At 61.3% G+C, this 22933-nt stretch overlaps 1 protein-coding gene and 1 pseudogene across 1 annotated transcript; both read left to right on the top strand.

Moving 5' to 3' along the window:
• The first annotated feature begins 10246 nt into the window (after positions 1-10246).
• Positions 10247-13520, top strand: LOC115643962 (antigen-presenting glycoprotein CD1d-like). The gene is made up of 6 exons (XM_030547987.1): positions 10247-10292; positions 10526-10804; positions 11825-12106; positions 12447-12743; positions 13033-13132; positions 13217-13520. Exons 1-6 carry the CDS (start codon positions 10247-10249, stop codon positions 13518-13520), a joined length of 1308 nt encoding a protein of 435 aa, XP_030403847.1.
• Positions 13521-17966: 4446 nt separating this feature from the next.
• On the top strand, positions 17967-20574 carry LOC115643961 (annotated as a pseudogene).
• The last annotated feature ends 2359 nt before the right edge of the window (positions 20575-22933 follow it).

The raw sequence follows: 22933 nt of genomic DNA, 5'->3' as shown, positions 1-22933 counted from the left end.
AAAGCCGCAGCAATGCTGGGCAGGCCCTGCAGAGTTCAGCTGAGAATTACCAGGGAGTCGCTGCCGGGCCAGAGGGCACCCCGCTCCTGAGCCCGAAAGCCGCAGCAATGCTGGGCAGGCCCTGCAGAGTTCAGCTGAGAATTACCAGGGAGTCGCTGCCGGGCCAGAGGGCACCCCGCTGCTGAGCCCGAAAGCCGCAGCAATGCTGGGCAGGCCCTGCAGAGTTCAGCTGAGAATTACCGGAGAGTCGCTGCCGGGCCAGGGCATCCCGCTGCTGAGCCCGAAAGCCGCAGCAATGCTGGGCAGGCCCTGCAGAGTTCAGCTGAGAATTACCGGAGAGTCGCTGCCGGGCCAGGGCACCCCGCTGCTGAGCCCGAAAGCCGCAGCAATGCTGGGCAGGCCCTGCAGAGTTCAGCTGAGAATTACCGGAGAGTCGCTGCCGGGCCAGGGCATCCCGCTGCTGAGCCCGAAAGCCGCAGCAATGCTGGGCAGGCCCTGCAGAGTTCAGCTGAGAATTACCGGAGAGTCGCTGCCGGGCCAGGGCACCCCGCTGCTGAGCCCGAAAGCCGCAGCAATGCTGGGCAGGCCCTGCAGAGTTCAGCTGAGAATTACCAGGGAGTCGCTGCCGGGCCAGGGCACCCCGCTGCTGAGCCCGAAAGCCGCAGCAATGCTGGGCAGGCCCTGCAGAGTTCAGCTGAGAATTACCGGGGAGTCGCTGCCGGGCCAGAGGGCACCCCGCTGCTGAGCCCAAAAGCCGCAGCAATGCTGGGCAGGCCCTGCAGAGTTCAGCTGAGAATTACCGGGGAGTCGCTGCCGGGCCAGAGGGCACCCCGCTGCTGAGCCCGAAAGCCGCAGCAATGCTGGGCAGGCCCTGCAGAGTTCAGCTGAGAATTACCGGAGAGTCGCTGCCGGGCCAGAGGGCGTCCTGCTGCTGAGCCCGAAAGCCGCAGCAATGTTGGGCAGGCCCTGCAGAGTTCAGCTGAGAATTACCGGGGAGTCGCTGCCGGGCCAGAGGGCACCCCGCTGCTGAGCCCAAAAGCCGCAGCAATGCTGGGCAGGCCCTGCAGAGTTCAGCTGAGAATTACCGGAGAGTCGCTGCCGGGCCAGAGGGCGTCCTGCTGCTGAGCCCGAAAGCCGCAGCAATGTTGGGCAGGCCCTGCAGAGTTCAGCTGAGAATTACCGGAGAGTCGCTGCCGGGCCAGAGGGCACCCCGCTGCTGAGCCCGAAAGCCGCAGCAATGCTGGGCAGGCCCTGCAGAGTTCAGCTGAGAATTACCGGGGAGTCACTGCCGGGCCAGAGGGCACCCCGCTGCTGAGCCCGAAAGCCGCAGCAATGCTGGGCAGGCCCTGCAGAGTTCAGCTGAGAATTACCGGAGAGTCGCTGCCGGGCCAGAGGGCACCCCGCTGCTGAGCCCGAAAGCCGCAGCAATGCTGGGCAGGCCCTGCAGAGTTCAGCTGAGAATTACCGGGGAGTCGCTGCCGGGCCAGAGGGCACCCCGCTGCTGAGCCCGAAAGCCGCAGCAATGCTGGGCAGGCCCTGCAGAGTTCAGCTGAGAATTACCGGAGAGTCGCTGCCGGGCCAGAGGGCACCCCGCCGCTGAGCCCGAAAGCCGCAGCAATGTTGGGCAGGCCCTGCAGAGTTCAGCTGAGAATTACCGGAGAGTCGCTGCCGGGCCAGGGCACCCCGCTGCTGAGCCCGAAAGCCGCAGCAATGCTGGGCAGGCCCTGCAGAGTTCAGCTGAGAATTACCGGAGAGTCGCTGCCGGGCCAGGGCACCCCGCTGCTGAGCCCGAAAGCCGCAGCAATGCTGGGCAGGCCCTGCAGAGTTCAGCTGAGAATTACCGGCGAGTCACTGCCGGGCCAGAGGGCGTCCCGCTGCTGAGCCCGAAAGCCGCAGCAATGCTGGGCAGGCCCTGCAGAGTTCAGCTGAGAATTACCGGAGAGTCGCTGCCGGGCCAGAGGGCGTCCCGCTGCTGAGCCCGAAAGCCGCAGCAATGCTGGGCAGGCCCTGCAGAGTTCAGCTGAGAATTACCGGGGAGTCGCTGCCGGGCCAGAGGGCACCCCGCTGCTGAGCCCGAAAGCCGCAGCAATGCTGGGCAGGCCCTGCAGAGTTCAGCTGAGAATTACCGGAGAGTCACTGCCGGGCCAGAGGGCACCCCGCTGCTGAGCCCGAAAGCCGCAGCAATGCTGGGCAGGCCCTGCAGAGTTCAGCTGAGAATTACCGGGGAGTCGCTGCCGGGCCAGAGGGCGTCCCGCTGCTGAGCCCGAAAGCCGCAGCAATGCTGGGCAGGCCCTGCAGAGTTCAGCTGAGAATTACCGGCGAGTCGCTGCCGGGCCAGAGGGCACCCCGCTGCTGAGCCCGAAAGCCGCAGCAATGCTGGGCAGGCCCTGCAGAGTTCAGCTGAGAATTACCAGGGAGTCGCTGCCGGGCCAGAGGGCGTCCCGCTGCTGAGCCCGAAAGCCGCAGCAATGCTGGGCAGGCCCTGCAGAGTTCAGCTGAGAATTACCGGGGAGTCGCTGCCGGGCCAGAGGGTACCCCGCTGCTGAGCCCGAAAGCCGCAGCAATGCTGGGCAGGCCCTGCAGAGTTCAGCTGAGAATTACCGGAGAGTCACTGCCGGGCCAGAGGGCACCCCGCTGCTGAGCCCGAAAGCCGCAGCAATGCTGGGCAGGCCCTGCAGAGTTCAGCTGAGAATTACCGGAGAGTCACTGCCGGGCCAGGGCACCCCGCTGCTGAGCCCGAAAGCCGCAGCAATGCTGGGCAGGCCCTGCAGAGTTCAGCTGAGAATTACCGGGGAGTCGCTGCCGGGCCAGAGGGCACCCCGCTGCTGAGCCCGAAAGCCGCAGCAATGCTGGGCAGGCCCTGCAGAGTTCAGCTGAGAATTACCGGAGAGTCGCTGCCGGGCCAGAGGGTACCCCGCTGCTGAGCCCGAAAGCCGCAGCAATGCTGGGCAGGCCCTGCAGAGTTCAGCTGAGAATTACCGGCGAGTCGCTGCCGGGCCAGAGGGCACCCCGTTGCTGAGCCCGAAAGCCGCAGCAATGCTGGGCAGGCCCTGCAGAGTTCAGCTGAGAATTACCGGGGAGTCGCTGCCGGGCCAGAGGGCACCCCGCTGCTGAGCCCGAAAGCCGCAGCAATGCTGGGCAGGCCCTGCAGAGTTCAGCTGAGAATTACCGGCGAGTCGCTGCCGGGCCAGAGGGCACCCCGCTGCTGAGCCCGAAAGCCGCAGCAATGCTGGGCAGGCCCTGGAGAGTTCAGCTGAGAATTACCGGAGAGTCGCTGCCGGGCCAGAGGGCGTCCCGCTGCTGAGCCCGAAAGCCGCAGCAATGCTGGGCAGGCCCTGCAGAGTTCAGCTGAGAATTACCGGGGAGTCGCTGCCGGGCCAGAGGGTACCCCGCTGCTGAGCCCGAAAGCCGCAGCAATGCTGGGCAGGCCCTGCAGAGTTCAGCTGAGAATTACCGGAGAGTCACTGCCGGGCCAGAGGGTACCCCGCTGCTGAGCCCGAAAGCCGCAGCAATGCTGGGCAGGCCCTGCAGAGTTCAGCTGAGAATTACCGGAGAGTCACTGCCGGGCCAGGGCACCCCGCTGCTGAGCCCGAAAGCCGCAGCAATGCTGGGCAGGCCCTGCAGAGTTCAGCTGAGAATTACCGGGGAGTCGCTGCCGGGCCAGAGGGCACCCCGCTGCTGAGCCCGAAAGCCGCAGCAATGCTGGGCAGGCCCTGCAGAGTTCAGCTGAGAATTACTGGAGAGTCACTGCCGGGCCAGAGGGCACCCCGCTGCTGAGCCCGAAAGCCGCAGCAATGCTGGGCAGGCCCTGGAGAGTTCAGCTGAGAATTACCGGAGAGTCGCTGCCGGGCCAGAGGGCACCCCGCTGCTGAGCCCGAAAGCCGCAGCAATGCTGGGCAGGCCCTGGAGAGTTCAGCTGAGAATTACCGGAGAGTCGCTGCCGGGCCAGAGGGTACCCCGCTGCTGAGCCCGAAAGCCGCAGCAATGCTGGGCAGGCCCTGGAGAGTTCAGCTGAGAATTACGGGAGAGTCACTGCCGGGCCAGAGGGTACCCCGCTGCTGAGCCCGAAAGCTGCAGCAATGCTGGGCAGGCCCTGCAGAGTTCAGCTGAGAATTACCAGGGAGTCGCTGCCGGGCCAGAGGGTACCCCGCTGCTGAGCCCGAAAGCCGCAGCAATGCTGGGCAGGCCCTGCAGAGTTCAGCTGAGAATTACCGGCGAGTCGCTGCCGGGCCAGAGGGCACCCCGTTGCTGAGCCCGAAAGCCGCAGCAATGCTGGGCAGGCCCTGCAGAGTTCAGCTGAGAATTACCGGCGAGTCGCTGCCGGGCCAGAGGGCACCCCGCTGCTGAGCCCGAAAGCCGCAGCAATGCTGGGCAGGCCCTGCAGAGTTCAGCTGAGAATTACCGGAGAGTCGCTGCCGGGCCAGAGGGCGTCCCGCTGCTGAGCCCGAAAGCCGCAGCAATGCTGGGCAGGCCCTGCAGAGTTCAGCTGAGAATTACCGGAGAGTCGCTGCCGGGCCAGAGGGCGTCCCGCTGCTGAGCCCGAAAGCCGCAGCAATGCTGAGCAGGCCCTGCAGAGTTCAGCTGAGAATTACCGGGGAGTCGCTGCCGGGCCAGAGGGCACCCCGCCGCTGAGCCCGAAAGCCGCAGCAATGCTGGGCAGGCCCTGCAGAGTTCAGCTGAGAATTACCGGAGAGTCGCTGCCGGGCCAGAGGGCGTCCCGCTGCTGAGCCCGAAAGCCGCAGCAATGCTGGGCAGGCCCTGCAGAGTTCAGCTGAGAATTACCAGGGAGTCGCTGCCGGGCCAGAGGGCACCCCACTGCTGAGCCCGAAAGCCGCAGCAATGCTGGGCAGGCCCTGCAGAGTTCAGCTGAGAATTACCGGAGAGTCGCTGCCGGGCCAGAGGGCACCCCGCTGCTGAGCCCGAAAGCCGCAGCAATGCTGGGCAGGCCCTGCAGAGTTCAGCTGAGAATTACCGGAGAGTCGCTGCCGGGCCAGAGGGCACCCCGCTGCTGAGCCCGAAAGCTGCAGCAATGCTGGGCAGGCCCTGCAGAGTTCAGCTGAGAATTACCGGCGAGTCGCTGCCGGGCCAGAGGGCACCCCGCTGCTGAGCCCGAAAGCCGCAGCAATGCTGGGCAGGCCCTGCAGAGTTCAGCTGAGAATTACCGGAGAGTCGCTGCCGGGCCAGAGGGCGTCCCGCTGCTGAGCCCGAAAGCCGCAGCAATGCTGGGCAGGCCCTGCAGAGTTCAGCTGAGAATTACCGGAGAGTCGCTGCCGGGCCAGAGGGCACCCCGCTGCTGAGCCCGAAAGCCGCAGCAATGCTGGGCAGGCCCTGCAGAGTTCAGCTGAGAATTACCAGGGAGTCGCTGCCGGGCCAGAGGGCACCCCGCTGCTGAGCCCGAAAGCCGCAGCAATGCTGGGCAGGCCCTGCAGAGTTCAGCTGAGAATTACCGGAGAGTCGCTGCCGGGCCAGAGGGCGTCCCGCTGCTGAGCCCGAAAGCCGCAGCAATGCTGGGCAGGCCCTGCAGAGTTCAGATGAGAATTACCGGGGAGTCGCTGCCGGGCCAGAGGGCACCCCGCCGCTGAGCCCGAAAGCCGCAGCAATGCTGGGCAGGCCCTGCAGAGTTCAGCTGAGAATTACCGGCGAGTCGCTGCCGGGCCAGAGGGCACCCCGCTGCTGAGCCCGAAAGCCGCAGCAATGCTGGGCAGGCCCTGCAGAGTTCAGCTGAGAATTACCGGAGAGTCGCTGCCGGGCCAGGGCATCCCGCTGCTGAGCCCGAAAGCCGCAGCAATGCTGGGCAGGCCCTGCAGAGTTCAGCTGAGAATTACCGGAGAGTCACTGCCGGGCCAGAGGGTACCCCGCTGCTGAGCCCGAAAGCCGCAGCAATGCTGGGCAGGCCCTGCAGAGTTCAGCTGAGAATTACCAGGGAGTCGCTGCCGGGCCAGAGGGCACCCCGCTGCTGAGCCCGAAAGCCGCAGCAATGCTGGGCAGGCCCTGCAGAGTTCAGCTGAGAATTACCAGGGAGTCGCTGCCGGGCCAGAGGGCACCCCGCTGCTGAGCCCGAAAGCCGCAGCAATGCTGGGCAGGCCCTGCAGAGTTCAGCTGAGAATTACCGGGGAGTCGCTGCCGGGCCAGAGGGCACCCCGCCGCTGAGCCCGAAAGCCGCAGCAATGCTGGGCAGGCCCTGCAGAGTTCAGCTGAGAATTACCAGGGAGTCGCTGCCGGGCCAGAGGGCACCCCGCTGCTGAGCCCGAAAGCCGCAGCAATGCTGGGCAGGCCCTGCAGAGTTCAGCTGAGAATTACCGGGGAGTCGCTGCCGGGCCAGAGGGCACCCCGCCGCTGAGCCCGAAAGCCGCAGCAATGCTGGGCAGGCCCTGCAGAGTTCAGCTGAGAATTACCAGAGAGTCGCTGCCGGGCCAGGGCACCCCGCTGCTGAGCCCGAAAGCCGCAGCAATGCTGGGCAGGCCCTGGAGAGTTCAGCTGAGAATTACCGGGGAGTCGCTGCCGGGCCAGGGCACCCCGCTGCTGAGCCCGAAAGCCGCAGCAATGCTGGGCAGGCCCTGCACAGAGTTTCGTCCCGGGCTCCTGTTTCCCCGCAGTGAATCTCATGCAGAAGCCAAGGTCCCTGCTCTGGATGTTTGCCACCAGGCCGGCAGTCACTGGAGTTGTCTAGAAACGCTCAGCTCCCATCTGCTCCCTTCCCGCCTTCCCAACCTCCTTCCTCCCCAGACAGCTGAACCCCAGGCAGACAAAACGCGCGGTGCACGGGCGACGGCGAGAATCGACGGGAAGTTCAGAGTGCAGAGCCAGCGCTTGCAGCAAAGCCCCTGGCGATCGCAGGCACGCTCTGGGGGGTTGCTGGCTGGGAGCTGAGCCCGGGATTTAGGGAGGGGTGACCCACTGGGGGGATTTGATCAGCACAAAGAATAACCTTTTCTATGGCTGGAGAGAGCAAATGGCCTCTCCTGGGCAGCGCGGGGCGATTTGCACCAGAGCTTTTCTCAAGGCAACATCTGCTCCGGGGGAAGCAGGTTCACTCTGCCTGGGGCAGCTCAATCCCGCTGGGGCCAAGGGAATCTGGGCCAAGCAGCCAGGGAGCGGAGCCCCGAAGGGAGGGCTGGAGGGGCAGCGAATGCCAGGCTAAGTGGGGTACCCAGCTCTGCCTCATGTAACCAGGCCAGCCAGAAACCCTTTCCCAGCCCCTACCAGCTGAGAGACACGAATGAGCTGCCCAGACTATGCAGCCGGAGAAGGGGCACCCAGCATGGCGGCTACTTTGTCCTCGGCCCGGCAGGGGGAGCACAAGCTAGTCCCAGGGGTGGCCCAGCAGAGACCCAAGGACTCACCCAACTAGACAGGCCGGCTCTCCCCACCCCACCCCCGGGAGCAGGTTTATGGGTTTTCCTGCCTCACCCTCGCCCAGGGCGCGGCACCTGCCTGGATCACGGATGGTTTTTACTAAGCAGAAGATCATAACTTTCCTCCCAAGGGCAGTTGTGGCCTCCCCTCTTCCAGCCTCTCCTGCCGCTAGCTCTGGCTTTTCACCTCCCTCCCCACCCCAGGGAGTCGAGGCTGAGCCCTCCCAGGAGCAGGAGTCAGACCCAGCCCCGGCCGTCCTCCCAAGAAGCCCGAGGAAGATGTAGCGCCACAGAGGAATGGCTTTAATCAACGCTACAGAGCAGCTGGAGAACGATTTAGAGACGAGACAAACTGGCAACGCCGCTCTCTGACCCCTGCAATTGGCAGGGAGAGTCACTAGCTCTGTCCCGTATCACCTGGACACTTAATTCCTCGCTAGAGACACCGAAAAGTCACTAACTCGAGGGAGAACATTGCTAAGTTGGCAACAGGGTTTACGGAAGAGCCCAACACCCGAGGATGAATTTGGGGGAGATTCTCTCTGGAAAAGCAGCGTCTCCTCCAGGGCCAAGTGGGGGAAAGCAAGCAGGGGGCTCCCCCTGCACAGTGAGGTCCCCCCGGCCCCAGAACAGCCGCACCTGATATGGGATCCCTCCCACCAGGGGCGATTTGCACCCATCACCAACCGGGCATGGTCATTGCATGTCTCTGTTATCCTGAGACCAGTGTTAGACAGCCCAGCGCTGCCCAGCAACCCTACAATAACAACCCAGCCTGTCTATAGCCCCAGCGCTGCCCAGCAACCCTACAATAACAACCCACCTGTCCACAGCCTCAGTGCTCCCCAGCAACCCTACAATAACAACCCAGCCTGTCCACAGCCTCAGTGCTCCCCAGCAACCTTACAACAACAACCCAGCCTGTCCACAGCCCAGCGCTGCTCAGCAACCCTACAATAACAACCCAGCCTGTCTATAGCCCCAGCGCTGCCCAGCAACCCTACAATAACAACCCAGCCTGTCCACAGCCCAGCGCTGCCCAGCAACCCTACAATAACAACCCAGCCTGTCTATAGCCCAGCGCTGCCCAGCAACCCTACAATAACAACCCAGCCTGTCTATAGCCCCAGCGCTGCCCAGCAACCCTACAATAACAAACCACCTGTCCACAGCCTCAGTGCTCCCCAGCACCCTTACAACAACAACCCAGCCTGTCCACAGCCCCAGCGCTGCCCAGCAACCCTACAATAACAACCCAGCCTGTCCACAGCCCCAGCGCTGCCCAGCAACCCTACAATAACAACCCAGCCTGTCTATAGCCCCAGCGCTGCCCAGCAACCCTACAATAACAACCCAGCCTGTCTATAGCCCCAGCGCTGCCCAGCAACCCTACAATAACAACCCAGCCTGTCCACAGCCCCAGCGCTGCCCAGCAACCCTACAATAACAACCCAGCCTGTCTATAGCCCCAGCGCTGCCCAGCAACCCTACAATAACAACCCAGCCTGCCCACAGCATTAGTGCTCCCCAGCAACCTTACAACAACAACTCAACCTGTCCACAGCCCAGCACTCCCCAGCAACCCTACAGTAACAACCCAGCCTGTCCACAGCCCCAGCGCTGCCCAGCAACCCTACAATAACAACCCGGCCTGCCTACAGCCCCAGCGCTGCCCAGCAACCCTACAATAACAACCCAGCCTGTCCACAGCCCAGCGCTGCCCAACAACCCTACAATAACAACCCAGCCTGTCCACAGCCCAGCACTGCCCAGCAACTCTACAATAACAACCCAGCCTGTCCACAGTCCCAGCGCTGCCCAGCAACCCTACAATAACAACCCAGCCTGCCCACGGCCTCAGTGCTCCCCAGCAACCCTACAATAACAACCCAGCCTGTCCACAGCCCAGCGCTGCCCAGCAACCCTGCAATAACAACCCAGCCTGTCTACAGCCCCAGCGCTGCCCAGCAACCCTACAATAACAACCCAGCCTGTTCACAGCCCAGCCCTCCCCAGCAACCCCACAATAACAACCCAGCCTGTCCCCAGCCCCAGCGCTCCCCAGCAACCCAAGAATAACAACCCAACCTGTCTACAGCCCAGCGCTGTCTCTCGCCCCGTCAAACTTCCCCCCCTTCAAGTTTGGGGTGCAAGGGCTAGGGCTGCTGCTGCTGCATGATGGGGGGCCCTCAGCGGGGTGAGGAGCAGGACTTTGCCCCAGGGCAGCACTAGGGGCTGGGCTGCAGGGAGCAGGAGGGGGCAGCAGGGGGCTCTCCCTGGGCAGTCAGGGCTCCCCATTGCCCCAGGGCGGCGCTAGGGGCTGGGGTGCAGGGGGTGGGGCAGGGGCAGCAGGGGGCTCTGCCCGGGCAGTCAGGGCTCCCCATTGCCCCAGGGCAGTGCTAGGGGCTGGGCTGCGGGGGGTGGGGCAGGGGCAGCAGGGGGCTCTCCCCGGGCAGTCAGGGCTCCCCATTGCCCCAGGGCGGTGCTAGGGGCTGGGCTGCTGGGGGAGGGGGGCAGCAGGGGGCTCTGCCCGGGCAGTCAGGGTTCCCCATTGCCCCAGGGCGGCGCTAGGGGCTGGGCTGGGAGCAGCGGCACCCCAGGCTGGAGGAGATGGAGGGGGGGCGTCTCACACACACTGACCCTGGGACAGGGCCTGGTTCTGACCTTGCTGCCGGGATCCCCCTCCCGCGCTGCCCCCGCTCCCCGACTCACCCTGCCCTGATTGGCTCGGGGCTGGCAGCTGCGGGGACAGGTCTGCGCAGACACAGACAGAGAGAAGTTGGCAGAGAGGCGTGTGCCCTGGGGCAGAACCAAGAGAAATTGGCAACTCGGGGCCTCCCGTCCCAGTGCCTGACACCCACCAGAGCCCGGATCTCCCTTCCCCTGCCAGGATGCTGCTCCCTCTGCTGCTCCCCTGGGCATGGGGGGCCCTGGCCGGTAAGTGGGGCCCCCCCCTGCCCTTTTTGCTACTGGGGTGGGGTGGGGATGGTGTAAAGCCATGGCCGGGAGGGAGGTGAGCACCACACGGGGCTAGTGACCCTTGCTGGGGTGAAGGTGAGGGGGGAGGCAGGTTAGGGGTCAGCACGGAGACGCTGGAGCCCAGCAGACTCGTTAATCTCTCCCCACCCGCTTTGTTCTCCACTTGTTTTCTCTTACTTCCTGCCCCCCAGCCTCCCCTCCTCTCCCCCCAGGGATCATCACCCTCCGGGTGCTCCTCACCTCCCAGTTCCACAGCGCCAGCTCCACAGACACGGTGGGGACGGCCCTGCTGGGCGACCTGGAGACCCACTCCCTGGCCTGCGGCACCTGCAAGATCCGCTTCCTGCAGCCCTGGGCCCAGCAGGGCCTGACCCCGAAGCAGTGGGGGGACCTGGAGCTGCTGTTCCATCGCTCCCTGGCCGACTTCATCCTCACTGTGAACACAATGGCCCAGCAGCAGGGAACGGGCTGTGAGTATGGAGCGGTTTGAGGGGATCCCCCACCCCACAACCTGGGGTGCTGAGAACTGACACTTAGTGTGTCACTGGGGGCAAGACAGCCAGTCCCTGGCCCTTGGGCTGATTGGAGCCGGCGTCCCCGAGGGGAAACACCCGTGTCCCATTCTCCACCCCAGAGTCAGCCAGCCAGGTCTGGGCCAGACTGTAGCCTGCACTCCCTAGAGGGGAAGGGCCCCGTGTCCCGCTCCCTGAGCCGAGGCTCCTGGTCTTTCCTGACATACCCTGAGCCTTGGAAAGCAGGTCATTTGGGTGGGGGTCTGTATCTCAGCAACCCCGTGACCAAAGGACTCCAAATTTGCACCAGAAGCTCTGCCTCAGGCCCCGATGTAACACAGCGATTTTCGAGCCAATCTGACTATGCACATGAACCTCAGAGCACTTTGAACAATCAATTTTAAACAAACTGTAACTTACCCTTAACTCCAGCCGGGGCCACCCCACAATCCTGCCGCCATCTTGTGGCCAAACATCCTCATTGCACCTGTCATGGACCTTTATTGCCCCGTCTCTCTGGGTATGTCTACACTACAGGATAAATTCAAATTAGCTTAAACCGATTTTATAAAACAGATATTATAAAGTCGATTGTGCGCGTCCACACTAGGCACATTAATTTGGTGGTGTGCATCCATGGTCCGAGGCTAGCGTCGAATTCTGGAGCGGTGCACTATGGGTAGCTACTGTAAAATAATGAGGCCAATAACGTCGATTTGCGTCCACACTAACCCTAAATCGATATAGTAATATCGATTTTAGCGTTACTCCTCTCGTTTTGTAGGAGTACAGAAATCGATTTAAAGAGCCCTTTAAATCAATATAAAGAGCAGTGTAGTGTGGATGGGTGCAGCGTTAAATCGATTTAATGCTGTTAAAATCGGTTTAACAGCGTAGTGTGGACCAGGCCTCTATTTCTGCCCCCCCCCCAGTGACCTCTGGACCCCCATCATCGTCCCCCTGCCCTTCCTGTCCCAGACCCCTTTGTTATCCAGGGCTCCCTTGGCTGCGAGCTGAGCCCCAACGGCACCTCAAGGGGATTCTATGACACTGCGGGGAATGGCGAGGACATCGTGAGCTTCGACGTGGACATGGGCACCTGGGTCGCTCGGTCGGAGGATAAGCTGGCACTCAACGCCCGGGACCTTCTCAACTGGGATAAGAGCGCGTCCACCAGGCTTCAGTTTTTTTTTAGAATAACTTGCATCTATCTGCTCAATAACTTTGCCCAGTACGGGAGAGAGTCTCTGGAGAGGCAAGGTGAGGCTGGTCACCACTTCCCGCTCACTGAGATGCAGCCACCTCTGGGGTGGGGCAGGGGGCTGTTTGTACAGGGACCCCTTGCCTGGTGTACAAATGCAGCTATAGCTGGGGTGCAGCGCAATAGCCGTTCATAGCCGCACTGCACAGCAGTTTAGGACAGGAAGTGAAAGGGGATCTGTCACTACTGGTAACAGCAGGGGATAGAATTGGGGTCTGGCCAGAAGAGCGGGGCCAACGCCTGACCCCGGGGAGCGGAGCTGGGCTTGGCTAGTGAGTCCCTGAGGCTCAGGCTGAATCGTCCCCTCTCCCCCGCCCCGTCTCTCTCCTCCTTTCTCAGAGCGGCCGGTCGCCGTGGTGTTTGCCCGAGCGCCTCCCCCAGCCGGGACCCCCGCGCCGGTACTGCTGGTTTGCCGGGTCACCGGTTTCTACCCCCGGCCCATCCGCGTGGCCTGGCTGCAGGACGGGGAGGAGGTGGCACCGGGCTGGTGGCTGAACTCCAGCGGGATCCTGTCCAACGCGGACCTGACCTACCAGCTGCACAGCTCCCTGGCTGTGGAGCCAGGCGCCGGGCACAGCTACGCCTGCCGGGTGCAGCACAGCAGCCTGGGGGGCCAGAGCCTGCTGATCCCCTGGGGTAGGTGCACGTCCCCGGGGGGTGGGGTGGTCGTGGTCTCTGGGGGCGTTTCCTGAACGTCCTGAGTGGGACACGGGTGGGTCCAGGCAGCGGGATTGGGGTGGAGGGAGGCAGAAGGGGAGAGTTGGGCAATGGATCAGGGGGAGCAGGATGGAGGAGCTGAGGGGGACGGGACAGGACTGGGACTGAGGGAGCAGGATGGAGGAGCTGAGGGGAGTGCGAATGGGACGGGGTGGAGAGATCTGTGTGGAGTATCCCTGTTCCCACTGTGTCATCCCCTGTTTTACAGAGCAGAGCAGGCCCTGGGGCCCCGGCCTGGCCGTGGGCATCACCCTGGGGGTTCTGGCCATAGCCGCCGTGGCCGTGGTGCTGTGGTGGACCAGACGCAGGTCAGTCCGCCTCTCTCTGGGGTGAGGTGGGGGTGGGGGGGCTGTTACACCCCCTAACCCATCCCCTCTGCTCTCTCCTTCCAGGAGCTACCAGGACGTTAGTCCAGGGGAGTCCAGGGCCTCAGGGGGCAGCACCAGCCCAGGCGTGGGGATCGGCCCCTCTCCTGGGGACATGGAACTCAGGGCTGGGTCTGTGCCTGGCTCCAGAGCTGAGAGCCCCAAGGGCAGGACTGGATCGGGGCCCTGGGAGATTGGGGCCCTGGATGGGGGGTGGGGGGATTCTCCTCCCTCTGGGATGTTCGGGGCACGTTGGACACTTGGGGGCACTGTGGGATTGCTGGGATCCAGGATCCGCAGGGAGCCGGCGCGGGCCTGTGCCCTTCAATAAACCCTTCAGGGAGGGGCTGCCCAGCGGGCCCCCCCGGGGCTGTAGGAGCCAGGCCTGGGTGCAGGGGTCAGGCCCAGCTACGTACATAAAGGGGGTGGGCATGCCTGGGGCGTGGGAACCAGGACGCCTGGGTTCTATCCCTGGCACTGGGAGGGGAGTGGGGTCTAGTCAGGGGCAGCACTCGTGTCCAGCATCACCAGGATCTGGAAAGTCCAGTCTCCGTTCTGGAGCAGCTCCGTGGCCACCACCCCGGCCATCTGCTCCTGCCCGTTCTTCAGCCACTTGATCTCGATCCCCGAGGGGTAAAACCCCGTCACGGAGCAAACCAGCAGGTGGGAGTGGGGCTTGGACCCCGATTTCGTGGGGGAAACCTTCACCTTGGGCTGACCTGGGGGGTCGGAGAAGGGTGGGAAAGGGCCAGAGACAGAATGGGGCCCTGTTCTCATCCCCCTGCCCCCCCATGCCCTGGTGTGGAGGCAGGGCCTACAGTGGGGGGAGGGGGGCAGGAGCAGGCAGTTTGGTGGCTGAAGAAGCCTGGCTCCCAGCCCCCCTGCTCTGACCCACTAGACCAGGTGGGCAAACTACGGCCCAGGGGCTGCATCTGGCTCCTCAGACCTTTGAATCCGGCCTTCGAGCTCCTGCTGGGGAGCGTGTGCCGTGGCCCCGCGCGGCTCCCAGAAGCGGCAGCACGTCCTCCCTCCGGCTCCTACGTGTGGGGCCAGCCGGGGGCTCTGCACGCCGCCCCCACCCCAAGCACGGCTCCTGCAGCTCCCAGTGGCCGGCAACTGCAGCCATTGGGAGCTGCAGGGACGGTGCCTGTGGACGGGGCAGCGCGCAGAGCCTCCTGGCTGCGCCTCCACGTAGGAACCGGAGGGAGGACGTGCCGAGCTTCCAGGAGCTGCTGGAGGTAAGTGCTGCCCGGAGCCTGCACCCCGCCCCCCTGCCATGCTCCAACCCCCTGCTGCAGCCCTGATCCCCCTCCCTCTCTCCAAACCCCTCAGTCCCATCCTCCGGCCCCCCAGAGCCCGCCCCCCAAGTCAGAGCCCTCACCTCCCCACCTGCACCCCAATCCCCTGCCCCAGACCAGAGCCCCCTCCCTCTCTCCAAACCCCTCAGTCCCACCCTGCGGCCCCCCAGAGCCCGCCCCCCAAGTCAGAGCCCTCACCTCCCCACCTGCACCCCAATCCCCTGCCCTAGCCCTGATCTCCCTCCCTCTCTCCAAACCCCTCAGTCCCATCCTCCGGCCCCCCAGAGCCCGCCCCCCAAGTCAGAGCCCTCACCTCCCCACCTGCACCCCAATCCCCTGCCCCAGACCAGAGCCCCCTCCCTCTCTCCAAACCCTCAGTCCCATCCTCCGGCCCCCCAGAGCCCGCCCCCCAAGTCAGAGCCCTCACCTCCCCACCTGCACCCCAATCCCCTGCCCCAGACCAGAGCCCCCTCCCTCTCTCCAAACCCCTCAGTCCCATCCTCCGGCCCCCCAGAGCCCGCCCCCCAAGTCAGAGCCCTCACCTCCCCACCTGCACCCCAATCCCCTGCCCCAGCCCAGAGCCCCCTCCCTCTCTCCAAACTCCTCAGTCCCATCCTCCGGCCCCCCAGAGCCTGCCCCCCAAGTCAGAGCCCTCACCTCCCCACCTGCACCCCAATCCCCTGCCCCAACCCAGAGCCCCCTCCCTCTCTCCAAACCCCTCAGTCCCACCCTGCGGCCCCCCAGAGCCCGCCCCCCAAGTCAGAGCCCTCACCTCCCCACCTGCACCCCAATCCCCTGCCCCAACCCAGAGCCCCCTCCCTCTCTCCAAACCCCTCAGTCCCACCCTGCGGCCTCCCAGAGCCCGCCCCCCAAGTCAGAGCCCTCACCTCCCCACCTGCACCCCAATCCCCTGCCCCAGCCCTGATCCCCCTCCCTCTCTCCAAACCCCTCAGTCCCACCCTGCGGCCCCCTAGAGCCCGCCCCCCAAGTCAGAGCCCTCACCTCCCCACCTGCACCCCAATCCCCTGCCCCAGCCCTGATCCCCCTCCCTCTCTCCAAACCCCTCAGTCCCACCCTGCGGCCCCCTAGAGCCCACCCCCCAAGTCAGAGCCCTCACCTCCCCACCTGCACCCCAATCCCCTGCCCCAACCCAGAGCCCCCTCCCGCACCCTGAACTCCTCATTTCTGGCCCCACTCAAGAGCCCACCCCCCCAGCTGGAGCCCTCACCCCTCCCACATCCTAACCCCCGATTTCGTGAGCATTCATGGCCCGCCAGACAATTTTCATAACCAGCTGTGGCCATCGAGCCAAAAAGTTCGCCCAACCCTGCACTAGACTCCACTCCCCTTCCAATAGCAGGGATAGAACCCAGGCGTCCTGGCTCCCAGCTGTAAGGTCTGAGACCATTTTCTGCAGCCACATTAGCACAGCAGCGCTAGAGAGAGGAGAGATCGGCGGTTAAGAAGGCTCCTGTACTAATAGGATCTATCATCACCAGATACAGAAACAGATCTCAAGCTGGTTAAAGAAAACTTTGTGTGGTGGCATCTGTCTGGCCAGAAGTCACTTACCAAGGGTTGTGGTTGTGAAATCTCTACCTCTTTCCTGTTTTGCCTGTACGGTCCCCACATCTCTAGTGTTTACCTGTCTGGTCTCTGTCTGGTTCTTCCATTGTTCCTGTCACTGCAGAATTAATTCTGCCAGTTGAAATCAGCTACGGCGGAGGGGTGTGACTGGGCAGAGAATTGCTTTGCAATATGTTAGGGTTGGTCAAAGAATTATTTTGTAAGGCTTGAGTACAATGGCTGGTTACGGTGCAGCTAAGCAGGACACAAGCTTCTCTGTATAAACTGGGTCCAAAGGAAGTTCTTTGGAACCAACTCCAGGACATGGCCCCAGATCAGGGCTGCCAGAGCTCAACTCTCTGCCCAGGGCCGCCCCTAGGGGGGTGCAGGGCCTGGGACACCCCCCCTCCGCCCCAGGCTGTGCCTCCTCTGCACCCCTCCTCCCAAACCCCCGCCCCGCCTACCCCCACTCCACCCTGATTCAATCAGCACTGGTTCTGCACCAGTCAGGTAACTCCCTTCTCATCATGTGTCAGTATATTTACACCTGCATCTGTCGTTTTCATGCCATGCAGCTGGAGAAGTGGGGTTTTACGCATGAAAGCTGATGCCCAAATCAATCTGTTAGTCTTTAAGGTGCCGCCGGACTCCTGGTTGTTCCAGGACAGACTCAGAGGCACTTACAGGGTGGGGGCAGCCCAGTGTGACACAACAAAGATCTGTCTAGCAGCTGGAGGAATGTAAAACGGGGACAGTGACATCCCCATGTGGCCTCTCTCCTCCCCCCTCCCCCAGCTCAGCACCTGGAAGATCTTTTGGAAAACAAAGACTTTTAACTATGGAGACGGTGTGAGGAAGTGGGAATGTTCTTAATGTTTTCTCTGAATACTGTGTGGGTGCCTCAGTTTCCCCTTCGCAGTTCGTAAGTCTCTAGGTGGTGGGATAAGGGGGTGGGATTGTTGCAGAGCCCTAGAGGGCAGGTGTGATGGTGTCTGCACAGAGAATGACCCACACTCTGTCTCCTGGCCACTGATGGCCTAGGCCCCTTCCCGTTAAGGTGCCAACGGAAGGGGTTGGGGACAAAGAGATCAGGTGGCCTCCTGGCCTGGGAAAGAGACAAAGGCCGAGGAGGGGCTGGAGGGTTTCAGTTTGGAGCTGGCTGGAGAAATGGAGGGGGGTCCAGCACCGGGGTCTGGGCTCCCCAGCCCCCAAGATGGACCCGACTGAGGGGTCCTGTTGTCTGTATTTGAAAGCTCTGCTGTGGAATGTGTTCTTGGCGGCTAATAAACCTTCTGTGTTCCTGGCTGGCTGAGAGTCACGTCTGACTGCAAAGTGGGGGTGCAGGACCCTGTGGCTTCCCCAGGACCCCGCTGGGGTGGGCTCGTTGTGGGAAGCGCACGGAGGGGCAGAGGATGCTGAATGCTCCAAGGAGAGACCCAGGAGGTGAAGCCGTGTGAGCTTCTTGCCCTGCAGACAGTCTGCTCTGAGGGAGAGGAGGCTCCCCAAAGTCCTGACTGGCTTGGTGGGGAGCAGTTCCAGAGCATCACCTGGGGACCCCATGACAACTTTCATCTGGGGAGACTGGTCCTAGCGGAGAAGGAAATTCCCCCTTGTACTAAGACCTGTAAAGTGCCTGAACCAGCCAGTTAGGTGAGAAACTGCTTGATTCGAATCTTGCTGAGTCTGTAAAATTTAGACTGCAAATTTGTCTTTATTTCTTATGTAACCAACTTTGATCCCAATCTCTGCGTATAATCACTTACAATCTGGCTTTCTGTGGTTAATAAATCGGGTTAGCTTTTATCTAAACCAGCGCGGTCTGGGGGAAGAGCTCAGAGAACCTCAGCTCAGGTTAACAAGGGGTGTCGGTCGCCTGTTCACTGCCCTTTGTCGACGTGGCGGACGAATTAACGATGTTGCAGTGTCGAAGGGCGTCTCGAGCCGTGTCAGAGGCTGGAGTGCTGGGCTGCAAGGCTGGTGCCTGTCTGCATATGATGCATGAGTGGCTCTGGGTGCATTCATGCAGTTTAGCTGGGTGTAGGCTCCACACGCCGAGCACTCGGAGGGGTTTGCTGCTTGTCACCGGCCCAGCTCTGTGAGAGACAGCCCAGGCTGGAGAGCGAAGGGGGCACAGTGGTCCCACATTCCGGGTTGTGCCCCAGGATGGCTCGTTTACAGGCCGTCAAGTACCTACAGGGGGAACAGAAATTGGATAATGGTTCTCCTCCATGTGCCAGACAAAGGCAGAACGTGATCCAGTGGCTGGAAGTTGAAGATAGACAGATTCAGACTGGAGATAAGGGGTGAATGTTTCACAGGGTAAATAACCAGTGGAACAAATTCCCAGGGCAGTGGTGGATTCCCCACCCAGATGGTGTTTATCTCACGACTGTTTTTCTCCGTGATCTGCTTGTGGGGCAGGTCTCTGGCCTGCGCTGAACAGGGTCAGACTAGAGGGTCACAAGGGTCCTGTTAGGCCTAAATAAAAATATAGCAAACAAAACCAGGTATGCCAACCTGACCAAAGTCAGGCTAACAGAGGTTTGTGGGTAATTCCTGAGTGGAAAACACTGAGAAGCAGCAGCATGTCTCACAAGCGCTGGGAAAAAGTAAAATAAAAAAAAAGCTGCATTCCTAGCTTAGTACCAAATGTGCCGTGTTAGGGCAGCTCCCTCAAAAAACTAATAAAAGCCCTAGTTTCCCAGCCTCCTTGTTTTCACTCCCTGGTTTTCTTCCTTGTTTGTTTTGAACTCCCCTACATTTCTAACTTTAGGCATGCATGTATACTAAAGGTGTCTAGTTTCTAGTTGTTAGAAGAAGGGGGTGGGTTGCTCCAGTGAATAATTTATAACGCAACAAAACTGTCTATACAGGCTTATACTAAAATGTAAAAAGCAAGGCTGGTTCTCTCTAAAAACAAGCTGCTCTCTATTGATGCGTGCACTTGTCAATAAAGAGCTTTTGATCGGACCTTGCTGGTGTTGCCTGTCTCTCTCGCGGTCAGACAACGAACTTTGCCGTCGGGGTTAAAGTCCCTGACAGTCCCTTCCAGCCTGGGTATCTAGGAGTCCGAAAGGGGCGTCTGGGGCAGGGGGCGTCTGGGGCAGGAGCCAGCCTTTCCTGGACAGGGGCAGCACCTTCATTCCCGAGACTGTCCACTGGGAGGCGCCCTTGCACCATCCGCTGGGCCCCCCTCTGCCCAGGGGTCTGTGCCCCTCGCCTGCATGCTGGCTTGCAAGGGGCAGAGTGGATCAGGCAGAGACAGCACCAAAAGGGTTAAATTAACCCAACTGCCTGGCATCTCCCCTGCTTCCCTTCACTCCTGCCCTGTCCATGCCTGACCCTGGCCCAGCTGCGGCTGCTGGGACCCTGTGTCCCCTCCTCTCCCCACTGCACTCGGGGAAGGGGGCAGCTGAGCCCGATGCTGCCTGGCCCCTTGCCTGGGGGTGCCCCCCAGGGTGATGAGCAGCATCCGGGGGGCTGGTGCTTGGAGCTGGGAAGGGACGATGGAGGGGGAAGGGGGAACGGCGGGAGAGGTAAGTGGGGGTATAACTTGTGTGGGTGCTGACAAACTGATTGCTTGATAATTTGTTCCGGTACCTTTCCAGGTACCAATTTACGAGGACTGGTCTGTAATTCCCCAGGTCCCCTTTGTTCCTGTTTATAAAGGCAGGTGCAAGGTTTGCCCTTCCCCCGTTCTGTGGGACCTCACCCCACCTACCCCAGTAGGTGTCCCCCAGACAGGGACAATGGGGGATACCAAAGGTTAACAATGGTACTTTCACCCGGCTCTGTGATGATCTCTTCATGCTCCGAAGGAAGATTGTAAAAATTGGAGCTGGAACCTGGTCTCCCCGAGTCTTGCTCTGTCTCTCACTCCTTTCCCATCTCTCTCTCTCCTGCTTCTTCCAGTTCGGCCCAAGGTGAAAGTTTCCCCCACGAAATCGGGGTCCCAGCCCCACTCCCACCTGCTGGTTTGCTCCGTGACGGGGTTTTACCCCTTGGGGATCGAGATCAAGTGGCTGAAGAATGGGCAGGAGCAGATGGCCGGGGTGGTGTCCACGGAGCTGCTCCAGAACGGAGACTGGACCTTCCAGATCCTGGTGATGCAGGAGATGAGCCCCCGGCGTGGGGACGTCTATACCTGCCAGGTGGAGCACATCAGCCTGCAGGGCCCCATCGCCGTGCACTGGGGTAAGAGCCTCTGGGTGTGGGGCAGCCCCTGAGCCCACAGGGGCACCCCTTGGGGAATGGGCCTGGGTCAGAGCCCTGCCCCACCCCTGGGGGCAGAGAGCGCAAGGGGAAGGAAAGGCTCAGCTCAGCCTAAACCAGCTGTGCTCTTCTTTCCACAGAGGCACAGGCTGACCCTGCCGGGGCAAGACGGTGGCGGGGTCGGGAGCTCTGCGCTGCATGGTCCTGGGATTGCTCGTCTGCCTGGGGACTAAGAAAGATGAATGGCCCCGGGATGGGGCCAGCAGCCCAGGAAACAAGTCCCCAGTGGTGGTTTCACTCGAATTTTGATTCACAGCAGTTTGCTTTAATTTTCCCTTCAGGCTCGAATCCAGTTTTCTGGTGACCCAGGAACTTCCTGCCCCTCTCTCAGCCCACGTCCAGGAAGTGTGGGGCTAATCCCAGCTCCTGGCTCCCCATGAACCTGAGTCAGACCATTCAGAGTCTGAGCTACAGTGTCCCTCCTGCCTCCCCTCCAGGTCTCCTCGCTAGTCCCACACACTCCTGGCGGCAGGGAGCTGCAGACACAGCGTGAAGTGCCAGAAAATCAGTCAGTGCCCCTCTCGTTCCGAAACAAATCCACTTCCCCGTTTCAAAATCCAACTCACTTGAGAAACGCAGCAGAAATCGATGAACTCCTGACCCGGAATTCTGACACTTCCTTGTGCTACCCACCGAGCTGCTGCCCTTTTCACCGAAACGTGCTACATTAAAAAGATGTTCTTAAAGTCTAGAACAGGCAGGGCACTTGAAAAGGAAACCTGTTTCTGTGCAGGCAGGGGTTAGGAGACCCCCGGCTGGTCATCGTGTATTGTGCTGTGATGGGCTGGGTCACAGAAAACCCCTTGGAAACTGCCAGCTGATGTGCTGAGACTACCCCGAGCCTGTTTCCCTGGGCAGCTTGGGACTTCAGTGCCCTGCCTGGTTTGAGCCAGACCCGCTAGCCTGCTGCAAACCCAGACCCAGATCTGAACCACGTCCCCTAAATGCTGCAGGCTTGACTGAAAACAGCTTAAGAAGTGCTCCTGTCTCCAACTCTTGGATGCCGAGCTCCCAGTGGAGTCCAAACACCAAATCAATCCGTTTTACCCTGTAGAAAGCTTATACAGGGTAAACTTGTAAATTGTTCGTCCTCTATGACACTAATAGAGAGATATGCACAGCTGTTTGCCCCCCCAGGCATTAATACATACTCTGGGTTAATTAATAAGTAAAACATGATTTTACTAAAAACAGAAAGTCGCATTTAAGTGGTTCCAAGTAGTAACAGACAGAACAAAGTAAATTGCCAAACAAAATAAAATAAAACACGCAAGTCTAAGCCTAATAAAGTGATTACAGATAAAATCTCACCCTCAGAGATGTTTCAATAAACTTCTGTCACAGACTGGACACCTTCCTGGTCTGGGCCCAGTCCTTTCCCTGGTACAGCCCTTGCTCCAGCTCAGGTGGTAGCTCGGGGATGTCTCATGACTGCAGCCCCCTTTGTTCTGTTCCTCCCCCTATTATAGCTTTGGCACCAGGCTGGAATCCTTTGTCCCTCTCTGGGTCCCCACTCCCCCTTCTCAATGGAAAAGCACCAGGTTAAAGATGGATTCCAGTACCAGGTGACATGGTCACATGTCCTGTGCGACCCCCCCAGCCTTCATTCCTCCCAGCCTGACCCACAGGAAGGCCTGTCTGCAAACAGAGCCAGCCACAGTCAATTGTCCTGGTTCATGGGAGCCATCAAGATTCCAAACTGTCAGCGCAAACATGAAACCGCGTGAGGAAATGGTGAGAAACCAGAATGTGCACGGCCCTGGTGCTAGCAAGTGATACTGCAGAACTAACCAGCCTGGGTCGTCTTATTGTCACTAATAGCCAGGGACCGAACACCTGGTGTGTTACAGGAGGGTCATTTGTGTGCTGCCTCCGAGCTCCAGTGTCGACCCTGAACCACACAAGGCAAAATAACAAAGCCCCTGCTGCAAAAGCAGACAAGCCCCATGTGATGAACTAGGAATGTTCTTAATGTCTTCTCTGAATACTGTGTTGGTGCCTCAGTGTCCCCATGGCAGTTCTTAAGTATCTGGCAGAGCAAAGGGCCAGTGCACCTAAATGCCTGACCCTCTGTCTCCTAGCAACTGATGGCCTGGGCCCCCCCTCTGCAAAGGTGCCAGCTGAAGGTGTTGGAGACAAAGGGATCAGGTGACCTCCTGGCCCGGGAAAGGGGCTGAGCAGAGAGGCGGGGCTGGGAGGGGTTGTTAGTCTGGAGCTGGCTGGGGACGAGGAGTGAAGTGCAGACCTGGGGGTCTGGCTCACTGCCCCCCAGAATGGACCCGGCCGAGGGGTCCGGTTCTCTGTACCTACAAGCTCTGTTTTAGACCCTGTTCCTGGCATCGAATGAACCTCTGTGTTACTGGCTGGCTGAGAGTCCCGTCTGACTGCAAAGTGGGGGTGCAGGACCCGGTGGCCCCCCCAGGACCCCGCTGGGGTGGGCTCGCTGTGGGAAGCGCACGGAGGGGCAGAGGATGCTGAATGCTCCAAGGAGAGACCCAGGAGGTGAAGCCGTGTGAGCTTCTTGCCCTGCAGACAGTCTGCTCCAAGGGAGAGGAGGCTCCCAGAGTCCTGCCTGGCTTTGTGGGGAGCAGTTCCAGAGCATCACCCA

This window comes from Gopherus evgoodei, unplaced genomic scaffold, assembly GCF_007399415.2.
Source record: "Gopherus evgoodei ecotype Sinaloan lineage unplaced genomic scaffold, rGopEvg1_v1.p scaffold_80_arrow_ctg1, whole genome shotgun sequence".
Taxonomy (NCBI): Eukaryota; Metazoa; Chordata; order Testudines; family Testudinidae; genus Gopherus; species Gopherus evgoodei.
This window is presented reverse-complemented; position numbering and strand designations above follow the sequence as displayed.

What these genes read in the sequence shown, in the direction of transcription:
- LOC115643962 (XM_030547987.1), top strand. Translation starts at nt 10,247, where the DNA reads ATGCTGCTCCCTCTGCTGCTCCCCTGGGCATGGGGGGCCCTGGCCG. An exon ending in GGCATGGGGGGCCCTGGCCG is followed by an intron (nt 10,293 to 10,525) that starts GTAAGTGGGGCC and finishes CCTGCCCCCCAG; the next exon opens with CCTCCCCTCCTCTCCCCCCA. An exon ending in CTGTGGTGGACCAGACGCAG is followed by an intron (nt 13,133 to 13,216) that starts GTCAGTCCGCCT and finishes CTCTCCTTCCAG; the next exon opens with GAGCTACCAGGACGTTAGTC.